We start from the raw sequence: 22,315 nt of genomic DNA on the forward strand, positions 1-22,315 counted from the left end.
GCGGGATTTAAAAATTTCCAGAAACAAAGTATTTCACCATCCGTCCCTTCCCCCCAAAAAAATGAGGGGACCGCGTCGGAGACACTGCTATTCTTGAAAAAATACCCTCACAGTATCCTCGTCGTACCCACAACAATAGCAGTTGGCTCCACTCCGACTCTGGATGTGGTTAATTGTCTTTGAATACCACCCCATCCCTTTTTGAGCAGTCACAGAGAGACGAAATGATGGATCTTTGAAGAATATACACTGGAAACGAAAGGATGCTCTCTATGCTAAAGTCACCCTGCTATGGCTGGGCATTGTTTTTTGAGCATTGAAGGAGCAATTACTAAGCACCTGGAACAAAGCCCTTTGAATCCTCTTTTCGTGTTAGAGCACTTTTTTTTGATAGAACAAAAGCGATGGTTATGTAGCATAGCAAAGCATGATGATGTGAATATCCAATTGGTATACAGTATTGCTCAGCGAGTCTTTGAAAATGAAGTCTCTTTAGAGAAAGTAAAGAAGGATGCTCTAAAGATTGTAAGTAGTCATGCGTATACTCAGCTGAATAAGGCAAAGAAAATATTAATTGAAGATGTACTAGATGAAAGTTCGAGAAAGTAGACCATAGAATTCCTTGGCGCTAGTCTAGTGTTCCTTCAGGAGCTTCAAAAGACATATCATATCGGCAGTTTATCAGCAGAAATGCCGCAAGACAAACTACCTCCAGCAACTTAACCTCCGCCGCTAAAGAAGAATTGAATGATAAATGACAGTTTATTGATTTAAATAGAAAGGAATATGGCACATAGTATGGTTTAGAGTCAATGTATTGAGGTTGATGAACAGAAAGGATTGCTTAAAGTTTGTAGTAAATAGCAAAAGATTAAATTAACGTATTTTCGCGCAAGGAATTTTATAAAATGATCATTTTAAGCAATTTTAAGCTTTTTTCCTTCTTTAGCGCATTGCTTGTCTTTAATTTCTATACTGCATTACTGGTCATTTTATAATAAACAATCGTTTCATCTTTTAACAAAAGTACAAATCATATTTGAAGCGTTCGATGATCAAACGTGAAAAAGACCCTAAAGCACATTGCTCAAGGGGGAAAAATAAACAATATCCAAGGTTTTACCAGCTGGCTATTATTTATAAATAATCTTCTTGGTAGAATATGCCAATCAACCAAGACTGTGCTATCATCCCGTCGTGTATTGAATACTCATTTGTCATTTTCTATTTATTAAAAAAAAATTGGCTTACTTTGCTATCATGAAATTGACAATCCCTTTTTTTTTTTATTATTTTTCTTTTTTACAACTGCTTTTAAGTGAAGGGATTTTTTTTAAATCAAGACATGAGTCAATTACAATGAAAGCGGAATACACTGCCAAAATAAAGTGATGATGGACACACATGTAAAGTACTGATGAAATAGTTTGAAAAGGTTGAGAAATTGAAAGGATTTTAAATAGAGTTTTTGCGTTCAGTGAATACATGACCAGGAATCAGTGAGCGATGGCTGTTGTTGTGCTAATTTAATCATTTATAAGCTGAACTTTTTGGTATCATGCAGTTCTCTTTGGTTTCCTTAAACCACCTTCTTTACGCATTAGGCAAATAAACTTTCAGATTTGTCTCTTTTGTTTCAATTTTTTTCTTTTTCTTTTTGTTGAAATCTAATGACTTTATGCAATTTCTTGACAACGTCCAATAGCTTGGAGTTTTCTTTTTTTTTTTTTTTTTTTTTTTTTTTTTTTTTTTTTAATTCATCTTGTCAACTATTTCAAGTAAAGACACTATGCATGTTTTGAAACAACAAAGACCTTTCTCTTTTCCATTTCTCTTTCAATTCCTTTTCTGTGTATGTTATTATAATCAGAGTAAAAGAAAAAATGAATTGACATCATTTTTAAATAAAGTATACGTCTTGTGTATTTTAAGAAAAAAAAAAAAAAAAGGGTTAAATAACTTGCCGAAAAAAAAAAAAAAGAATAAAATTGCATGATTTGTCGTATGTGTTTTATTTCTTTTTCTTTACCCAAAAAAATAATAATAATGGAAAAGCCTGAATATATTGCTGTTCCTACAAGTGAAGAATTGGTTGATGATCAAGAGCAGAGAAGGAAGCCAAGGTTCAAGTATTGTGCTTTCTTTGTTAAGGGTGCCCTCTTGGTAGTTGCTCTTTTGGCTATTTCCGTTCTTCACCAAACTTATTTAACAAAAAACCAGTCTGTTGTAAGTTTCAAAATTGAATTTTAATTTCATTTCATTGATTTCTTTTAAAGCATGAATACAGTGCTCCTTATAACAATGTAAGTTGTTCTCGTTTACAATGCATATTAACAAGCTGTTGTAGGTACCGGAACCTTGTATGTTGAGACATAACCAAGGTTACACTGAATTGAAACAATTCATGGAAGAATTAGAAGGATCCATGGGTCTCACAGAGGGTCCTCGTCGTCATGATGATGAGCATAATAGTAAGTGTAGGGTTAATTGAGAAGCATAAAATAACATTTGAATCTTAGTGGACTCTTTTGATAGTAAGAGAGGATAAGAATTGACTTAAGAGAATAATTCATTCATTTTATTATTCATAGAAAAGCATCGTTATGAACCCTTTTGTAAATTGCATAAATTGGAACCAGAATCCACTATTTTCGAATTCTCTCCCGAAACCTATCAAAAAACAAAATTTTTCTTGAACGGAGACTTTAACCGTGGTGGTCATGTGCGTATCTCCAAATCGACCGATGAAAACCTAAAGGATATCAAGGTCAATATCACCACTTATGCCGGTCGATCTGAACTCCGTTCTCAAGCAGAAATCTCAGCATATGAAAGTGAAGGGGATTATGTGATTCAAGTCGAACGTAATCATCCCTGTCCTTTCCCTCCTCATCACGGTCATCATCACCATCATGAACGTAAACAAAAGGATTGTTTGGTTTATAGTGTTGACATTGAATTCCCTTTAACCATGGATTATTATGAAAGTCTTGAATTTCATGTCAAAATAACCCAACGTATCGAAGGTGGAGAAGGTATTAATAACATTGAATTTGGTTCCATCAAGGCTGGTCTGGGTCGTGGTGCTATCATCTTTGATGGTTTAAGAGCAAAGACGATCAAATTGGGTGTTTTAAGTGGTGTTGTCATGGGAAGTTATCAACCAAAAGACCGCTTCTTGGCTGCCTCTATTCACGGTGCTACCAAAGTGCATATTCAACCGGAAAGTGAACACTTTAATGTCACTGCTGCTTCTACTTTTGGTCCTGCCACTGTTGATCTCGTAAGTGCATCCATCCATTTTCAATAGACATCCTATGCTTATGCTGTATATTATTCTATAGCCTGCTGATAGTTTTGCTGGTGACTTTGGTTTATTCCATTTCTTTGGCTCTGCTCCTACTATTAAAGCACCCAATCCAGAAGATATTCATGTCACTAAATTGAAACATGGTGTCAGAGCAGGTTATTACAAGGAACCACATACAGGATCGAATGTAATCATCTCTGCTAAATTCCACGGATCTCCTTCCCTTTATTTGAATTAAGTAATAAATTAAAGGTCGAATGCTATATGACTTGGGTATTTAATCAGGCTTTGTACATAATCATCAGGGTCATCATGTGCTGTGAAAGTAGCTGGTTTACTTTGCTAGATACAATCATCAGTATCACAAACTGTATTTTATTTCACTCCTTACAAGTGCTTCTCTTGCGTTCCTATTCTTTTCAATCCACTCATCCAATTCATCTTGCTCTCTTACTAATTCTGCTTCACTATTACGAACTTTTAAACCAATTGTTTGTGCTATATCCATATATTTATCATCCACTTCGACTTTTAACTCTTCCTATATATCAAACAAGAGTAAGCTAACATGAGGATAGGATAAAATGATAACTACAAGAATACGATCCAATTGAATATTGAACAGGTTAGGATCTATTGTGCCTGGAAAAGTAAGTTGCCTCAATTTTCGATCAATATTGACTACGACAGGTTGTAAAATGCTTGTCAACACAGCTTCATTCACTCCTCCAGTATTTCTTATGATATCATTAATTGTAGTTCTAATAGAAAATAAATACAATGCAAAAAAAAATATGGAGTTTTGTTGTACCGATAGTCTCTTGTTAATAATTCACGAAAATGTTTAAGAGCTAAATCAGATAAAGGTTCAAATGTTATATTTTTAGGTATTTTTCTTCTCGTTTCTACAAGTTAAATCATTAAAAACAAACTTTTTTTTAAAGTATTTAATGTTTCCTACTTGAATCCATTTCGGCCTCTTGAAGGACAACAAAATTGGTTGTTCGCTGTGTGGTTGCATTGACACTTGCTGTCTCATGTTGTAAACTGATTGAAGGTGTACCGATGGACGGTGGTGCCATTTCCATTTCAACATCTTCAGGTTGTAAAGTTTGCGATTGAAGCCGTTGTCGTCTTTGATTATACATTGTGAGAAGAAGAATGTACTTTTTTGTTTCTGGATGCTGTCAATTAAACAAGTCACAAAAAAGGAGTGGATGAAAAGTGCTATAATAAAGAGATCGATAAAGCAGACATCAACTCTTTTCACTGGCTGTTTGTATTCAAAGTAAAAAAGAAGCTTTGACAGGCTTCATAAGCAGACAGACACTGGATTTGATAGCATGTATTAAAGATAGTCAAGAAACTTGATCTTGTTCCTTTTTATTATGGTAAAAGTCAGAGACAAAATACTGAATGCTTTTGGATAACTTTACAGATTTAAAGATGAGATCATTGTATGAAACATGTCATACTCTTCTGTTAGCCATGAGGAATATTCGTATGGAAGAGCAAAGGGAGAGATGTAAAATGTTTATGAATTATTGTATTTTTGCTTTGAAAGTTTGACAAAGACGAGGATTCAGTATCCTTATGTAACCATGGACAATTTAAATCATCATTTTAAAAGAAGAGGTGATCACTGTAAAATAGAGATATACACAGATTGGTTTATGTTCATACCTTTCTGTGGTTTCATTTTAAATCAATATCACTTCAACTATTGCTATCAACCTATACAAAAACTGACAAGATGACATAATGGGCTGGACTTGTTACAATCTGTCACACAACATTACAAATCCATTTGCACCTTTGATGAGAGCCATCAAATTCAGATTGGACTTTCTTGTTGGATTAGTACTTGTCTTAAAAGAAGAAGAATGATCTGACAGACTGAGATATGTAGCCACTAAAGGAACCAAATGATGGGCTTATTGCGCTGATTATCATTAAGACATGTATCAAGGCATTAATTGAATGTGGTGAAATAAAACTCGAGAGGGTATTGGTTGATCTTGCTCAGAGTAAAAGGGGACTCTACTTTCTTTAGTAGACGTGCAAACTAAACTTTCAATATGGATCTGAGCAGATCATTGAATCACTATAAACAATATTCTTTCTCTCACTTGAACTGATTGTCTTTATCGATTGAAACGACACAAATCGATAAAGAAATGAATGACATCTTTTTCTAAATCAACAATACTTGGTAATATGTTTCTGCCAATGGATTGAGTCATTTATGTACATTTTCTATTGTATTTGCTTGTATGATACAAAGCAAACTATTTTAAATCTCCATTTAAAAAAAGAAAAAGTGATGCAATAAAGATGTCTGTGCTTTGATAAAAGTGGGATGTGATTTTTTTTTTTCTCTCACTCACTCACTGCCATTTGAGCAACAAAATGAAATAAACCAATGAATTCTTTTTATTTTTTTGTCGCGTGGGATAAGCTAACTAATCTTGATTTTTTTTTTTTTCTTTTTTAATTTTCCTTTTGTACATTTTTTATTATTATTTCAAAGCATATTTTATTATACGCTATTTATTACAGAATACATAAAAATAATAACAATAGTCAACTGAAAGAAAACGCCGAGTTCAGATATAAACAATATATTTTATGAAGAGATTTGGTCCAAAGAATTGTTCAATAGTCGTGTTTAATGACAATAAAGAGGATGACTTTTTACCTTTCCCATTACTTGTTTCTACTTACAAGACTGGTAAAGTAAAAAAAAAAAAAAATGTGAAAAACAATAGAAAATATGCTTACTTTTTATATAAAACAAAAGTGGTAGTGAAAAGAGATAAGAGAGAAGTGATTAAAGAATTAAAAAGACATAAAAATCAAGTTACGCTTTTATTGATTAATGCTGCTCCATCCACTGATAATGAATGTCCAGAGCTACTGATGACAGTTGTAAGACTATTAAAAGAAGGATTGATTCATAATACAGTACCTATTGTTTGTTCTACTTCTGAATGTCCTCATTTTATGGTGAAATGCATGAATGAAGGTGCTGCTGATTATATATTGAATCCACCAAGCGAAGATGTTATCAAGACTTTATTTTTGGTAATTTATTATTCACAATGGATGATGTACATCAATGATAATGAATAATAATAGAATGTAGTGAGGTATACTCAACCAATAAAAGAAGAAGAAACAGAAGATGAAATGATGGAAGAAAAGAATGTGATCAAGTATGGAAAAGTATGGCCGAGATTTAAAGAAAGGCTCAAGAGTGTATTCTTACAAGAGACATGGTAAAGATGATCAAACAAGGATTAGATGATGATTAATATCAATTAGGTTATCTAAACTTATTGCTGAGTATTATACCCCAAAACCTACACTTCAAAGATCTTCTATGCGCTCCATGTTAAGGTTTGTGTGAAGCATAATAACAAACTGTACACTAACATCTTATAAAGTGATAGAAAAGAATATCTTAGGTCACAGATCTGTACTTGGAATTTCCTTCCACTTGATTTAGAGCCAAAAGATTTAATAGAAGTTGCTTATTTAATATTAGATCAAGTGTTGACATCTTTTGAAGAACTAAAGTCACTTTGTGTACCCAGCAGTAAGTCTTGCTGTCACACTACATGGCCCAATACTTAATTATTCTAGGTGAATTGTATCACTTTATCTTTGATGTCTGTAATTCGTATCACGGTACAAATCCCTATCATAATTTCAGACATGCCGTGGATGTAATGCAAGCCAACTATTACTTCTTGTGTCGAATGGGTTTAATTAAACCCATGTATCCAACTGAAGAATTATTTAATATCGATTACGATTATCAAAATCCTATCGTTCGTTTATTAACTCCTTTAGATATATTTGCTTTATTAATGGCAAGTATTGGACATGATGTAGGTCATCCTGGTGTAAATAATAATTTTATGGCAAGTACTTTTTTATTCAAGCATCCTAGTTATTCATCTTTATCTTTAGGTTACTACATCTACTCCTTTGGCTATCATCTATAATGATAAATCTGTATTAGAAAGCTTTCACGCCATGTCATTCTTTCATATCTTGCAAGACAACTGTTTTCGTCCACTGACCGACATTCGATCTTATCCGGCTTACTCAAGTAAATAACCAAATTGCTATTTGACCATCCGCTAAACTTGTTCATAGCCTTTAGAAAGATTGTAGTGAATAGTATATTGGCAACTGACATGAGTTTACATGATGAATATGTTCAAAAGATCACTGAACAATCCCAGAGACTCAATCATATCGATCCATCGGATTCAACTAGTTGTGAAAAAGAGAAAATCATATTATGTGCTGCACTTATTAAATGTGCTGACATCAGTAATTGCGTATGTTTCTTTCATGACATCAAACATGGTTCTAATGTTTATAACATAGGCAAGACCTTTTAATTCAGCTAAAAGATGGGCACAGATATTAGCAGAAGAATTCTTTGAACAAGGAGAATTAGAAAAAGAATTCGGCATGAACGTTTTACCAATGAATGAAAGAGGCAAGGTTCAAATAGAAGACTTTCAATTGAATTTTAAGAGGTTTATTGCTTTAAAATTATTTGAAGCTGTCACATCCGTCACAAAAGGTATATAATTTATATCCAACAATGAAAGCTAATCATAAAAATAGACATGAAATTTACTGTGGATGTCATTCATGAAAACATTGGTATATGGGAAAACATGAAAAAAGATAAACAAGGATTATTGAAACAAAAAGAAAGTAATGAGCAACATAAAATAATGATGACTCCTAATAATACTCTATCTCCTAATATATTGTCATCAGATAGTACTTCAAAATCATCTTTAAAAAGGTCTCGCTCAGGCATTTAATCTCTCTCTCTCTCTCTTTCGTGTAAATATTATAAATAGATCATTTCTTTCTTTTAATTGTATACAGATTATTTCTTATTTAATAAACTATATATGCACACTATAAAAAAAATAGAGAGGATGATATTATTTATTCATCTCACATTCATCATTCATAACGGTTGTTGCCATGACGACTCTATTATAAACCGTTAGTGGGCCATCACTCCAAATCGATATTTTCTTTTTACTTGATATAATGCAGTATAGTAACCTGCATAATACCATGCCATAATCACATTCGATAACCCATCATCATCTCCTCCGCTCATTGTTGCTGTTTGAGGTGGATAATTAAAATATGGCTGTTGTGGTTGTGGTATCTCATTTTGTTCGTCTTGATTTACATAGTCTTCATTTGGTACTCTTGATTGTTTAATGTATTCTGTAGAATCATATTCTCCTTTTTGTTTTTCTTTTTCCTTTTGCTCTTTTGATGTTTCTCTTTGTTCATTCTGTACAGTAAGCTCTTCGACAGCTCCTGTATCTTCTTCCAGAACATCATTTATATCAACTTCAGTGTTATTTTCATCCGTGCCTTCTTCAATAGTATGGGTCCAATCATGAAAGGTGTCACTCTCACTTTCTTCTTTATTGATCTCTATTGGTTTCATATCTGTTTCTCTTATTGATGCATCTACTTTTTGTCGTTTACGCGCCAATTCTTCATCCTCAATTCTTGTTTCTCTAAACAAAATTCAACCAACGTGAAAAGGACAAACTTTTTTGCGTTTTTCTTTTTACTTTGGTAAGTTTTCTATAATAAGATTTGTTACTTTTTCGGTAGTATTGTATTCTTCTGGAGCTTCATGGCATTTCTACATGTATTTTATTATTATTTTACAAAAGAGGTTTTCTTATATCTTCTTACGTGATAACTTTTTAATAAAGAGCCCCAATAATCAATAATGTCAACATCCCAATTTTCTGGTACCTAATCAAATAAATTAAGTTCATTAAACCTAAAAGATCTATTAAAAATTTACTTCAATTGACATGATAATAATTAAAAAAAAAAAAAGAAAGAGAGAAAAAAATTCTTTTTTTTTTTTTTTCAAAGTGGTATGGTTTATTGAAATCTATATCTGGCTCTTTGTATACTAATCACGTATTCTTTAGGTGCTTGAATTGTATCATGGTAACCAATAGGTCCTAAATCACAATCTGCACAAGACAAGTATTTTATGGTGCCTACTGTTTTGGAAAATCCAATGTTTTCAAAATCCATCATATTACCGACAAGCCAAAAGTAGCCATCGCTTTCTTTTTCAAACATTAAACCTTCTGGTAAAGAAGAAGGAGGCAGTTCAAGCTATACAAGTATACGGTGAATTAATACATATAAAAAAAATTAATTGTATAGTCATCTATTACTTTTGAACCTTCTCTTTCTACTAGAGTAGCCGTATTTCTTTTTAGCACAACACACTTACACCCTTCCTTTGGACATAAAATATCTGCTATATTTTTTTGTGAAGAAGAATCAACTAGTTTTTCAATCGCATTGTCAATTTCTTTATAAGCAATAATGGTTGCCATGTTGTAATAAAAAACGAAAAAAAAAATTAAACTACGCGGGATTTTAAATGAGGTACACATACACAATGATTCTCGACTTTATACTATACTTGGTAATGTTTGTACATCCTACTTGAAAACTCAAAATAATTGTCATTTATGCTTGATTAAAGAAATAATAAGATTGCTTCTTCAGTTACTTTTCCTCTCTCTCTCTCTCTAAATCATTAGATTAGTAGTGCTTGTACTGTAACCATTCTATTAGAAAATTATAATCACCAAATGCAAAAATAAAAGCAACACCTTTCGCTCTCTTTCAGCTTTAAAATTGTAATCTTAAGTCGAACAGTATGGCTTGCTTTGTTATATTACTTATAATTGCCAATAAATCTGAAGCAGAAGAGTATTTTAAAAAATGATTAGCTTACTGTCATATGCACATCAGAAGGTTTGCAATCGAATACTCGCTAATTCAGACTCAACGAGTTGGAATCAGAGAGTCAAAAGAGATGAAGAATCACCAATTAAAAAAAAAACTCCTTTTTAAGACAGTTAACCAGTTTATTGATTCTGTAAGCAAATTAAAAAAGTTAGATTCAACCTCTTTTTTCCTTTCGTTTTATTTACTTTGTCGATAATTCAAATAGGACGAGCGCTTTTGTATATCATGACAGATTCGAAAATCTTGTGGGTGAAGATGAAGAAGAAAATATCATTGTGGAAATGAAAATCGATCTGGAAGAATCGAGTAATAGTGCAAGCCTTTCCGTTTCCTTCTCTCTGGTTTCTTTTCTTATTTTTGTTTCTTTAACTCTTATTTTATTTCTCTAACTTTCTTCCCTTCTTTCTCCTTTTTTTTCTTCGTGTTCCTTGGGAGGGTTTTTATTTCTTTTCATTTTCAGAACTAGTTCGGGCAATACCGTACATTTGGTTGCTATGCCCTCATTGGCCTTTTTTATTTGATATAAAAATAAATAAATAAACGAATTTAAACGTATGTTTTATGCATTAAAGAAATAAACCAGTTGTGATCTGGTATTCAGGATCAAAACATACAAAAAAAAACTTTAGACTTAAATGACAAAGAACAAAGAGGTAGATTTCTTTATCCAAATAAACTGGGAGCTCTAAGTTAAGCAAGAAATATACGACTGTTTACACTAAAACTACAGGACTGACGGCTGGTTGTGTTTAACTTTAGACCAATTGTGTACGAAAGTTTATGATAATACTGTCAGAGTGTCAGAGAAGAAGCCATAGTTCTTTATTTCCTCATATAATAACTCCAAATGCGGTCAAATATTCTAATAGTTATAATTGCTGCATTTGTGATGCTGTGTTCATCGGATACACACCACTATCCAACCATAACTACATCCACAGTCTAAATATGCCTGTCCCACTCCAATAATTTCGTCCAAATAAAAAAATTTGTGTCTCAAAAAAACTTTGATTTTTTCCAAAAAAAATTCCAAAACGTCCCAAATTCAACGGAAAATATTGTACAATGATGACAACAAAAAATATGATGATGATGATGATGATAAACTAAGCTGGCATTTACGTCACAGAGGACTGGCATCTAAAAAAAACTTTCTTTTTTTTTTTTTCCATACAAAAATTCTCCCCTCCCCTTTCTTATCTCTTTTGTTTTCTTAAAAAAAAACTTTATAATATGTCTGAATACGCGTCTAGTGAAATTGTTCAAACCGCTATCGATACCGTTGTTGGTTCGAGATCCGTTGATGTTTACAGTTACTTTGAGAGTCAAAAGGTTACTGTAGAAGAGGTTCCTAAAGTAGAAGAAGTTCCTAAAGTAGAAGAGGCTCCTAAAGTAGAGGAAAAGAAGGAAGAAGTTGTTGTTGAAAAGCAAGTAGACTTGAAGGAAGCCGTTAAGCACGCTATTGATTCTGCTGTTCGCTCCCCCTCTATCGATATCTATGGTTATCTTCAAAAGAACTCATATACTGTCGTGGAAAGCGCGAAAGAAATCAAGGAAAATGTTGTCGAAAAAGTAACTGAAGCAAAGGAAGATGTGGCTGAAAAGGTAAGCGAGGTCAAGGAAGAAGTGGCCGAAAAGGTAGAGGAGACTAAGCAAGATGTCTCTGAAATCAAGTCCGAAGCCGAGGAAAAGGCTGAAGAAGTTAAACAAGTTCTCGAAGAGACTAATGTTACCCAAGAAGAAGAAATTGCTGAAGTCGAGGAAACTGCTGAAGCCAAAGAAGACTTGGTTGAAGAAATTAAGGAAGTTGTGCCTGAAGTTCCTCCCGCCGCAGTAGATGAAGTCAAGGAAGAAGCCGTTGATGCAAAAGAGGATGTTTTGGAAGAGATCAAGGAAACTGTGCCCTTTTTTTGAACCTGCTGTTGAAGAAGTCCAAACAACTGCTGCTAATGAAGAACAAAAAGAAGAATTCGTTGAAGAAGCTCACCGTGAAGTCACTGAAGAAATCAAGGAAACTGTTCCTGAAGTCCTTCCTGCCGCTGTCGATGAAACAAAGGAAGAAGCCATTGACGCCAAGGAAGAAGTTGTTGAGCAAATTCATCAAGTTGTTCCTGAAGTTGCTCCCGTAGCTGAGAAAGAAGTGAAGCAGGTCGATTTGAAGAAAGCTGTTGATCATGCTGTACAATCCGTTGTAGGTTTCAAGTCCGTTGATGTCTATGAGTACTTTGAAAAAACAACTGTTGTTGCTGGAGAAAAAACAACCGTAACCTCTTCTGTACAAGAAGTCAAAGAACACACTCAAAATTTGGTTAGTGCTGTCTCTAATAAAGATACCACCGAAGCCAAGGAGGAAGCCTCCAAATTATCTGAGTCTGTCAAGGTAGCTGCCGTTGCTGCTGGTGCTGCTGCTACTGCTAGTGTTGCCTCTCTTGTCTCTTCTAAAGAAGCCCAAGCAGAGCAAGCTGCTGCTTTTACCGAGGAGAAGACTAAAGAAGCTGTTGAAGAAAGCAAAGATACCGTCGTTGATACTGCTGAACAAGCCAGTTCTGTCACGAAGGATGCAGAAGACCTCGCACAAAACACAAAAAACATTGCTAATGACAAAGCCGAGCAAGCAAAAGAAGTTGCTAACGCCAAGGCTGAAGAAGTCAAGGAAGCTGCTACAACTCAAACAGATGAAGTTGCTGCCAAGGTTGACGAAACTAAAGAGACTGTTGCTGCCAAAGTTGATGAGACCACTGCTAAAGTTGAGAATATCACTGAAACTATTAAATCCACTGTGACTGAAACAGTAATCAGTGCTCAAGAGACAGTCAAGCAATCTGTATCTGGTATTCAAGATAAATTAAGCTCAGTTCAAAAACCTGAGGCTGCTGTTCCTGTTCCTATTGCTTCTAGTCAAGTAAATCCACAAGGGCCTACTGAAGCCGCTGCTCCTGTCCCAACTGCACCCGAAATAACTCCTACTGCCGCCGCTGCTCCTGTTACACCAAGTGCTTCCTCATCTTCTAAAAGTAAGACTTCCTCTTCCAAATCAGAAGATAAGGGTGGCCGTTGTACTATTATGTAAAATTTGTTTATATACACTGTTTCATAATATCAATAGGACAGATATATTTTTTTTCCTCTCTTTGTATAACCCCGTTCTCCTTCGTTTATATAATAACTTTCCTATCATTTTTATTAAATAAATAGTACAAATGTTTAAAAAATCACTAATCTAAACCAAATGTTATTCAAGTAAATTTTATACACGCGACATCTCGTGTATGTTATTGTACGGAATTTTTTTTGTGTAAAGTTATTGTTTTGGGTGCAAAGAAAACAAACAAAAAACGTTTAAAATTAAGAATGTTTCGATAACGTAAACCAAAGGAGTTACACCATTATACTTTTTTATGATATGGTTTTATTTACAAAGTGTTTGTTTACAAAGTGTTTGTTTACAAAAGAAAAGTTATGATAGTGCAACTAATTCTTCTTGGAATACTGATTCAAGTAGTAATTTGTTTGTTCAATATCTTCGGCGGGCTTTCTTCTTTTTACGCGTTTTTGACGTACTAAGGTGCATTGTTTATTTGATTTTGTAGAATAAGTGCTTGCTGCAGTAGATTGTCGTCGATTAGATTCATCTTTACCATAGTATTCGAATATGGGCCTGTGAAAGTTTTCTTGAAAGCGTGATCTTGCTACCATTTTATAATAAAAAGAAAGTGAAAAAACAGAAGGTTACGTTTACATATTTATAAAGAAAATATTTATGCATTAAAGTTATAAACAATCCAACAAGACATCTATAAAGTCTACTTTATTCTGTATCTTATGATTCTGTATTTTAGCTTTGTTTCTGAAGTGAAACAGTCATAAAGAAATGTTTCTCTCACTTGCTATAAGATTATATTACAATTTTGTCGTATATTTGTCTCTCATTCTTTGTTAAAGATTTACTATAAGAAAAAGTGAGAATGTTCACAAACCAAAAAGCATACTTTGGGCTTGGCATTGTTAGTTACTTTTTAGCATCTTGGCATTCCTTTTAGCATCTTGATAACATGGTTTATGCTTGTAGATCATTATTATCATGATGTTTGCATAGGCTATTTCAAACTTTACAAGAAAAGTAATCTTTTCAAGCTTCAGTATTCATTAAAACATATTATTCGCATATAATTTTAAGCTACTCGTACTTAGTGATAGTGAATAAGGTTATCTACTAAGGTAGGAAAATTTCAAAACTGACAACTGTGATGATCTACCTTTTTTAAGAAACTTTTCTTTAATGCATTTTAAATTTTAATTCATACGTCATATATCTTTAAATTAAAAGCTATTTTTAAATAGTGACAAAAGAATTATATCACACTGAAAAGGATAAGCGTTAAAAGATATGTCAATTAAAAGGTAAAAGCTTTAGCATGCTATTAATAAAAATAAGCCATAAAAGGCAAAATTATAAATGCAACCTAATCTTTTCTTATCACTAGCTGACGCCAGAATTCGTGAATAAACGTGTTTTGTTTGCAAAGTGAGAGATATAGAGTAGCTCAACCAAAAGAGGTACTTTAGCGAGTAAAGCTGATGGATGATTCGATTTGTATTTAACCCAATTTTATTTTTTACAGTGTTTCCACTGTCAATTGGGCGATTTTTGAAAACAACGGTCGGATTTTAGAGATCAGTTTGCTCCAAAAAAGGAAACTATTTTTCTCACTTGTTTGTAAATAAATTGCTTAAAAAACTAATTGCTTGTCATTCCTGTGCTATTACTTAGTCAACCTACTGGACTATTTTTTTTTTCTTCTTATTTTTCATTTGACCTCATTAGCTTTTAAACATGTATTTTTTTTTTCTTTTACGAGAACGATAGTGGCAATGTTTTTAATGATCAGGATAAAGAATCAACAACTTTCATTGAAGAAAAACCATTTTGATTGGGAAATTTGGCTGATCTGCGGAAGTGTGTCAAAATAAAGATGTTCAGATTGGATCGGCTGCTTCCTGCGACGTTGCAGTGAAGGAATCTCTTCCTAAGAAGGAAAGAGTTTCTCAGTACAATATCTATACTGACGAAGATCGCATAAGCTGTTTTTAGTTTTTTTAACAGAAGAGCTGTAGTATTGATGCAATTCAAGAAAAAGACATTGAAAAGAAAGCAAAGCAAATGAATGAGACCAAATATAAGGTTTCTTTATTTTGTTAAAAAAAATATAAAAGTAAAATTAAGACTAAAGAAAACTGCATGTACACCATTTTCCGAAAGAAGTCGCATTTTATAAACTTTGTAATGCATTTACTCCTGAAAATAGTGTAAGTTGCTGAAAATTGAAGTCTCTTTTATATTGATCTTGAAACCTAGTCAGTACTATGTGAAATAAATAATAATTTCTTTTATGTATCAATGAGGTATGAGATAGGTTAGAATATATGTGTATAAATAGCTTAAGAGCTAGGTCTCATACAAATTACATGTGCTCATATATAGTCAATTTGATTAATTCCAGTATCAGTTTCTTTCCTTGCTTGCATGATTTGATTCATGATGAGCTGATATAATTGTAATACTAATGGAATTGTTGTAAGGATGGCAGATAAATCATATACGTCGTGAGGAAAGATAGAACGAGCGCATCTTAACTAACAGGTAAACACATGGGACTATCAATGCCACTTTATATACATCATAATAAAAGCCAATAATTTCTAAATGGTTAATTATTTTATTTTCGATTATAATTCAGTAAATACAATATTATACCAACAACTCTGTATACAGAGGAATTGTTAACATTATCCTCAACCAAGCGATTCAACATAATCTGTAATTCTAGAGAAATCTTTTTTTTATGAATGAAAATTTTAATGTTTATTAAAACTCATCAAAGAGCACAAGGATTAAGAGCGATACAAGTGTATGAAAGAGTGACTTGTCGCGAAAATACAAAAGAAATTAGCATAGAGAATTGTAAGCAGATAGTTTCAATAGCTCCTTCCGGATTTGATTGATGACAATCTCATCCATGACAGGAGTCTGTTCAAAGAATTGTTGCCAGTGGGCTTTCCAAATGAATCGAATGACTGTAGCAAAAAAAATCATAGATACTCAGACTTATTTGAGGACAAAACTGCAATGGGGTTTGGAAAATGGTGCAGGAATAAAAATATCAACTTCATAAGTAGCGCTACAAAAAGGAAAGAGTCAGAAAGCCAGTTAAATCGCGCCAGATCATTATACGTGGTCAAAGAAAAATTTATTGGTAAGTCGTACCTATTACTTTTATCCTATTATTAGTTTTATTCATGCAATATAACAGACAATATTATAAAAGATATTGTTGAATATCGCCAAGAGTATCAAGGAAATATCCAAAACCTCAAAAAAGAAAACTATTGCATATAGGATATACAAGAAAGTCACAAGGAGCAATTGATGATGAAAACAGACTTCGGTTAATTCAACTCATGTGCCAAAGATTGAGAGAACGACCTTTAGTTGAGAAAGTTTTCGTTTCCGTTTGCTCAAATGTAAGTTATCCAATCTCAGAAAGAGACATAAAGGAAAAGGAAAACGAAAAAACTATTGAAAGTCTTGATGCAGATGGAGATACACAGGGTAAGAAGGATAATATTAATATTATATCATCCCAGCAAAGGTAGATGACGACTACTGCCAATTGTGCAAGCTACCAGAAACAGAGCAGCATATGCTCTTTACTTGTATTCAAAAACAAGTCCTGTAGAAAACAACTTTCAAGAAATACTTGTCAAACCCTAAAGATCCCAACCGTAGCTCAAGATTCGAGGATTTATCTACACTTAGATGATCCAAGTATTACATCTTACACTATCATGACAGGTTTACAATCTATGATTTTTTTTGCTACAGTCATTCGATTCATTTGGAAAGCCCACTGGCAACAATTCTTTGAACAGACTCCTGTCATGGATGAGATTGTCATCAATCAAATCCGGAAGGAGCTATTGAAACTATCTGCTTACAATTCTCTATGCTAATTTCTTTTGTATTTTCGCGACAAGTCACTCTTTCATACACTTGTATCGCTCTTAATCCTTGTGCTCTTTGATGAGTTTTAATAAACATTAAAATTTTCATTCATAAAAAAAAAAAAAAAAAAAAAAAAGAAAAGAAAGGTCAAAGTGTGTATCCCGGAACTTGTTGTAACTCAGCTTCAGCCTCTTACAATAACTTATTTCGGGGATAAAATTGCGGTTGATTAAAATGGGAAATTCAAGGTCGAAAGTAATTCTCTCAAGAATTGCTTGAGACTGTCGGCTCTTCAAGCAGGCAAGGTATTGTGCTTTATTTTCTTTTTATTGGATAATTCGATATTATATAAGTAAAAATTTTATCTATTTTATATTGGCTTTTGACTGTAAATTTGCGGATGGCATTTTTTATTTTGCGAATAATGATTTTTATTTTGCGGATAATAAATTTTATTTTGCGGATGGTGCCTTTTTACAAGTCATTCATATTCTTAACTTCATAATCTGGAATCTCGTCAAAAACATTAAAGCAATGCATATACTCTTATGGTACACCACAAAAAGACATTTTGTAGTGTAGTAAAGCAAAAAATGAAAAAGGCACCATCCGCAAAATAAAAATCATTGTCCGCAAAATAATTTTTTTTATGAAGTCCATTTGGGCGCGGGGTGTTTATTACATCTGTTCGCTCGGACTAGTTCAATATGAAGTAAAGTAATATGAGGCTAAAAAACCCTTCGGGATCAAAGGTAAAAAAGATCAATGGAACAGTATTTAGAACGTGGTAACATCCTTAATGCTTTAAGAGCCAATTTATGTTGAAATTCTATAAATAATAATAGTTTATCAATACTACCTGGAAAGCAGATCGAAAAATTAACCACTTTCAAATTATATATTTGACCGAGGGTTTGGGACGCTCTCCGTTAAAAATTGAATGCTAAAGACATCGCATCTTCTTTACAGCCGACAATCAGATTCTATTTAAAGCTAACTCATCACGATACATATTAACTATTAACAATAGCATGTACTTTAACTGTTTGACCAATTCTTTCAATACCTATTGTAGCTAGACTTTGATAGGGTTCATTCAATGTAAATTGTTGTAAAAAATTGTTGGGAAGAGTGTCAAGAACACAGTTTTCAGTGTCTTCACTGATTAAATAAACCATTTTCTCAATGCAGTTCAATTGATCGTACTCCGGTTCTTGTTTCAAACAATATTGTCTAAAATCAAAACGTTGTTTACTATTATTAATATCATCAAAAATAAACTATAATGATAAATTAGTGAGTAATATAAATAAAACTAAGGTGTGTATCAGTGGGTTTACGTGTGGCCTCATTTTATCGAAATTTACATCAATCAAACTAAGCGTAAAAGAATCTAAAGCTCCCCTAATGGGAGCAAGGGCAAAAAAAAAAGGATAGAAATGGTTTAAGAACTTGTGAAAAAATCACTGTTTGTAAAATAGTCCCCAGAAAAGAAATTGATATGATAAAACAAAAGTTGAGCTCAAGCCTGTTTGGCTGGAAAGAGTTCATTGAGTATAACGGCAGCCATTATGTCTTTGTCAACAAAAAAGCAAGCAACAGCAGGCTGGACTGGACCTTTGAGGTGACGGATAGCACGAACGACACGTTGAACAAAGAGGTTACATGTATTCTACTCCTTCTCATCTTGATCAAATCTGTCGTAGTAAAGGTCTCTGAGGTTGTTTACATCCAGAGCACCATAATCGTCACGAAAGAGAATTTCAGATTTCTTAAATTATGAGTGGAATTCAGCTTCATAATTGTTGTGGATGAGAAGGGCAACGAGATGGCAGCTGGGATAATGAATATCGAGACTACTGCTGCTGTTGATATGAAGCTGTCGAAGAAGGGAACATTACATAGGGAGATAGAGGTATTCAAACCCGTGGTTAGTGGTTGGAGGACTGAAAGTGCTAGAGGCATCCCGTTTGACCGATAGTAGGTGGAGTGTGGTCAGGCTTGGAAGGTTTTTGGAGGGGAGGAGATTGTGTATCTGGAGGTGGGGGAAGTTTGGTAGGCGTTTGAAGTTGCCATGACGAAGGGGAAGTAGGGGGATGGGAAATGGTGGAAGTAGTGGCGCGCATGGGTGCAGTAGCAATGAATCCTTGAGTGGTTAGCTCAAGGAGAGAAGCGTTTTGTTGCTGTAATTAGTTGATTTCAGTCTTGGCTGTAGCAAGTTTTGCTTGTAACGGCTTAACAGTTGGCATGCTCAGGTCTGGTGTTGTTGATACTTTTCCAAATAAGGCAAAAAACTGCAGAAAATTTGAAATCTACCTCAATAGATTCAGTATTCATGGTGTATAAAGACTGCTGTGATTCATGAGTTGAAGTTGACTCTTGTAATTTATTTAATCCTCGGTATGAATAGTTGAAATAAATATTTCTTTAATAAATATGCAATGTCGCCTAAAAGTTATTAATATGACATAAAGCTTGCCCTATATCACAGTTCTTTCGCTTTTTGGTTGTTAAATTTTGATTATTATTATTTTTTTTAGTTCTTAATTAATGAAGGTTAGTCTCAATATCTCTAATATGTTAAATGGGATGTATAACTTTTAATCTAACAAAAGCAGACGCTGTTAACATATATAGAAAAAATGAAAACGGCATATTTCATCTCAATAAATAGATGAATGCTTGCTGCTTTCGTATTATTTACGTTCGTTACTCCATTGGAGCTATTCATGAAACTCGAGGAAGTAATTGTGCGTACATTTACGATTAAAGAGAAAGTCGGTCGTGTAAAGCAACATAAAGTTAGTTTTCAGTTTCTGCAGCAAGCAGAGATAGTATAATTACATAGATTGAGGTATAGGAGAACTTGATGCAGTTGAGTTTCCAGGTGACAAATAATTTTTGACCATGTTCTATATTTTATTTGGACTTTTGAAGGCTTTTCCACTTAACAAGTTTTCGACTTGATTCATCTCCAAGTCTCTTCAAACAAGTTCAATTGCTTATTAACAAACTAAAGATGGTTTATTATTCATTATATCTCGAGCAACTTCAGCGAACTCCCAGTTCTTAGGTAAGGTCTTAATAAAATACATTTATAAAAAGCAATAATTTTTTCTAAAGTCCGGCCACTATTTTCAAAAACCCAATTCACGATAGAATCACTGTACTCCTTTTTTGTTTACCGTGAAGATATAGCGAATATGCCTAAAGCAGTTTTGTAGGTACCTTTTTATTTAATACAAAAGATTTTAATGCAAAAAAAAAACTAACGTTAAATACTAGACATCCTTTAGGTAAAGTATACAACAGAAAAGGAAGGGAAGAAAAATAAGTTGATACATTTCAATAGAAAACTATACTCTTGCGACAAAAGAAGCACAACCTGAAGAAGATCAATCGGTTTCAGCACGTCTTCGACGTCTAGAAGCAGATTATAATCAACATGGCATGAGACGTTCCGTTGAAGCAGTGCTTGTTGTTCATCAACATAATCATCCACATGTATTAATGTTCCAGATTGCAAATTCTTTTTTCAAACTGTAAGAGAGATAATCTATTAATCTACTGCTATCTCTCAGCTAACATTAAAATAAATAGACCTGGTCATTATTTAGAACCTGGTGTAGAGGAGACAGAGGGATTAAAAGAGATTTTAAATAAAAGACTCGGACCTGAAGACCCTTTAGAATGGGATAGTAATATTGATTGGTCAGTAGGGGAATGTTTATCAACATGGTGGAGGCCTAACTATGAGAACTATATGGTAAGTGCATTATTGTTTCTATTATTTTATGGTAAATAATAACCTTTCGTATAGTATCCATATATTCCTGCACATGTCACTAATCCAAAAGAAAAGAAATCTCTTTATATCATCCATTTACCACCAAACAGTAAGTTTTTTTTTACGGCTTTTGTTGTTTTTAATGTTCTTTCCTAATAGAAGAGCTTTTTGTACCTAAAAATATGAAATTATTGGCTGTACCGTTGTTTGAGCTTTATGACAACTCAGCACGTTATGGAGCACAATTATCAACTATAGCACATTTGTTAAGCAGATATGAATTCATCTATGAAAAATAAAAAAGAAAGAAAGAAATAGCAGCAGAATTGTTGAATATAGATATACCCTACTTGATTTTCTTTTAGAAAAATAAATAATATAATACTTTTATTATTAAGTTAACAATAGTAAAAATAGTTTCCAAAGCTAATTTATGTAACTTACGCAATACATAACAACCCCTAATACTTTATGCCACAGTAAGTCATTTGATTTTCTTTTTAAAAATACATGTAAATAAGGATCAATTGCTATTCCTATATTTCTTAAGCAATTCAAAATTTTTTTTGTTTGTAGAAGCAAGATTTTATTCAGTTGCCGCAAGGCGTACATGATTGTAAGCGTTAAAGTACATAAGTAAATTCAAAACGATGTGGATTTATATTTTGTCGGCAAACTTGAATAAAAATCACGAAAGGGAATTGTATTTACCTTTCTTCGAAAGCATCCATAATCGTTCAAGAAACTTGATAATATTAGACTAAATTTATATATAGTTGTTGGATAATATCTTAATATTCAGGCTAATAGCAACTTAGTTCTTTATTTCTTTATTTAAATGATCTTAGTGTACAGTATATTCTTGCACTTATTGAGAATTTGGAATTATTGTTTTATATCATCCTATTTGTTCTCAATATTGTATATGGCAATAAGCACTTGTACGGAAAAGCAAAGCTACAATCAGAATGGGTGAAAAAATGTACTACCTAAGTCATATTATACTAATTTAATGAGATACTATACTAGTTTGTTTTTTATATTTTTATCTACACTTTCTTTTTTCTTTTTTTCTATGTAAACTTGCGAGTAATCTTACAGAATAACCGTAATTAAACTGTGTGTTTTTTTATATGTTGCTTATAGAGGATTCCATATTTAAAGATATAATAGTACCATTGTAAACAGAAGTTTGGTTTATTTGTCTTTCAATTTGATCTCATTAAAATTTAAGATTCTAAAGTGTAATGGTTAAATTTCGTACAGACTAAAACCACTTGCTTTCAAAATTACACGAGAGTATCTATTAGTTTTTATTTGCATGAAAAGCAAATGTATACATTTAATCTTCTTAGCTGATTTA

General features: G+C 33.0%; 9 protein-coding genes across 9 annotated transcripts; 5 read left to right on the plus strand and 4 right to left on the minus strand.

Annotated features, from left to right (window-relative positions):
* Positions 1-2,046: 2,046 nt before the first annotated feature.
* On the plus strand, positions 2,047-3,548 carry RO3G_07920 (uncharacterized protein; the record flags this gene model as incomplete). Its single annotated transcript, XM_067662510.1, has 6 exons — positions 2,047-2,226; positions 2,277-2,303; positions 2,348-2,471; positions 2,520-2,534; positions 2,592-3,283; positions 3,345-3,548. The coding sequence occupies 6 exons, from the start codon at positions 2,047-2,049 to the stop codon at positions 3,546-3,548; spliced, it is 1,242 nt and encodes a 413-aa protein (XP_067518611.1).
* Positions 3,549-4,257: 709 nt separating this feature from the next.
* RO3G_07921 (uncharacterized protein) lies at positions 4,258-4,458 on the minus strand (the record flags this gene model as incomplete). The annotated part of the gene is made up of 1 exon (XM_067662511.1): positions 4,258-4,458. One exon carries the CDS (start codon positions 4,456-4,458, stop codon positions 4,258-4,260), a length of 201 nt encoding a protein of 66 aa, XP_067518612.1.
* Positions 4,459-6,229: 1,771 nt separating this feature from the next.
* Positions 6,230-7,921, plus strand: RO3G_07922 (uncharacterized protein; the record flags this gene model as incomplete). Its single annotated transcript, XM_067662512.1, has 7 exons — positions 6,230-6,394; positions 6,449-6,588; positions 6,778-6,908; positions 6,956-7,218; positions 7,286-7,427; positions 7,475-7,662; positions 7,712-7,921. 7 exons carry the CDS (start codon positions 6,230-6,232, stop codon positions 7,919-7,921), a joined length of 1,239 nt encoding a protein of 412 aa, XP_067518613.1.
* A 321-nt stretch (positions 7,922-8,242) lies between these two features.
* On the minus strand, positions 8,243-9,478 carry RO3G_07923 (uncharacterized protein; the record flags this gene model as incomplete). Its single annotated transcript, XM_067662513.1, has 5 exons — positions 8,243-8,263; positions 8,394-8,889; positions 8,947-9,020; positions 9,074-9,136; positions 9,311-9,478. 5 exons carry the CDS (start codon positions 9,476-9,478, stop codon positions 8,243-8,245), a joined length of 822 nt encoding a protein of 273 aa, XP_067518614.1.
* Positions 9,479-11,395: 1,917 nt separating this feature from the next.
* RO3G_07924 (uncharacterized protein) lies at positions 11,396-13,232 on the plus strand (the record flags this gene model as incomplete). The annotated part of the gene is made up of 2 exons (XM_067662514.1): positions 11,396-11,800; positions 12,000-13,232. The coding sequence occupies 2 exons, from the start codon at positions 11,396-11,398 to the stop codon at positions 13,230-13,232; spliced, it is 1,638 nt and encodes a 545-aa protein (XP_067518615.1).
* A 3,389-nt stretch (positions 13,233-16,621) lies between these two features.
* On the plus strand, positions 16,622-16,899 carry RO3G_07925 (uncharacterized protein; the record flags this gene model as incomplete). Its single annotated transcript, XM_067662515.1, has 2 exons — positions 16,622-16,772; positions 16,808-16,899. The coding sequence occupies 2 exons, from the start codon at positions 16,622-16,624 to the stop codon at positions 16,897-16,899; spliced, it is 243 nt and encodes an 80-aa protein (XP_067518616.1).
* Positions 16,900-18,178: 1,279 nt separating this feature from the next.
* Positions 18,179-18,517, minus strand: RO3G_07926 (uncharacterized protein; the record flags this gene model as incomplete). The annotated part of the gene is made up of 2 exons (XM_067662516.1): positions 18,179-18,445; positions 18,506-18,517. The coding sequence occupies 2 exons, from the start codon at positions 18,515-18,517 to the stop codon at positions 18,179-18,181; spliced, it is 279 nt and encodes a 92-aa protein (XP_067518617.1).
* A 603-nt stretch (positions 18,518-19,120) lies between these two features.
* On the minus strand, positions 19,121-19,291 carry RO3G_07927 (uncharacterized protein; the record flags this gene model as incomplete). The annotated part of the gene is made up of 1 exon (XM_067662517.1): positions 19,121-19,291. One exon carries the CDS (start codon positions 19,289-19,291, stop codon positions 19,121-19,123), a length of 171 nt encoding a protein of 56 aa, XP_067518618.1.
* Positions 19,292-20,615: 1,324 nt separating this feature from the next.
* RO3G_07928 (uncharacterized protein) lies at positions 20,616-21,251 on the plus strand (the record flags this gene model as incomplete). Its single annotated transcript, XM_067662518.1, has 4 exons — positions 20,616-20,707; positions 20,766-20,931; positions 20,986-21,061; positions 21,112-21,251. 4 exons carry the CDS (start codon positions 20,616-20,618, stop codon positions 21,249-21,251), a joined length of 474 nt encoding a protein of 157 aa, XP_067518619.1.
* Positions 21,252-22,315: the final 1,064 nt, after the last annotated feature.

The sequence above is a fragment of the Rhizopus delemar genome, genomic scaffold, assembly GCF_000149305.1.
Source record: "Rhizopus delemar RA 99-880 supercont3.5 genomic scaffold, whole genome shotgun sequence".
Taxonomy (NCBI): Eukaryota; Fungi; Mucoromycota; class Mucoromycetes; order Mucorales; family Rhizopodaceae; genus Rhizopus; species Rhizopus delemar.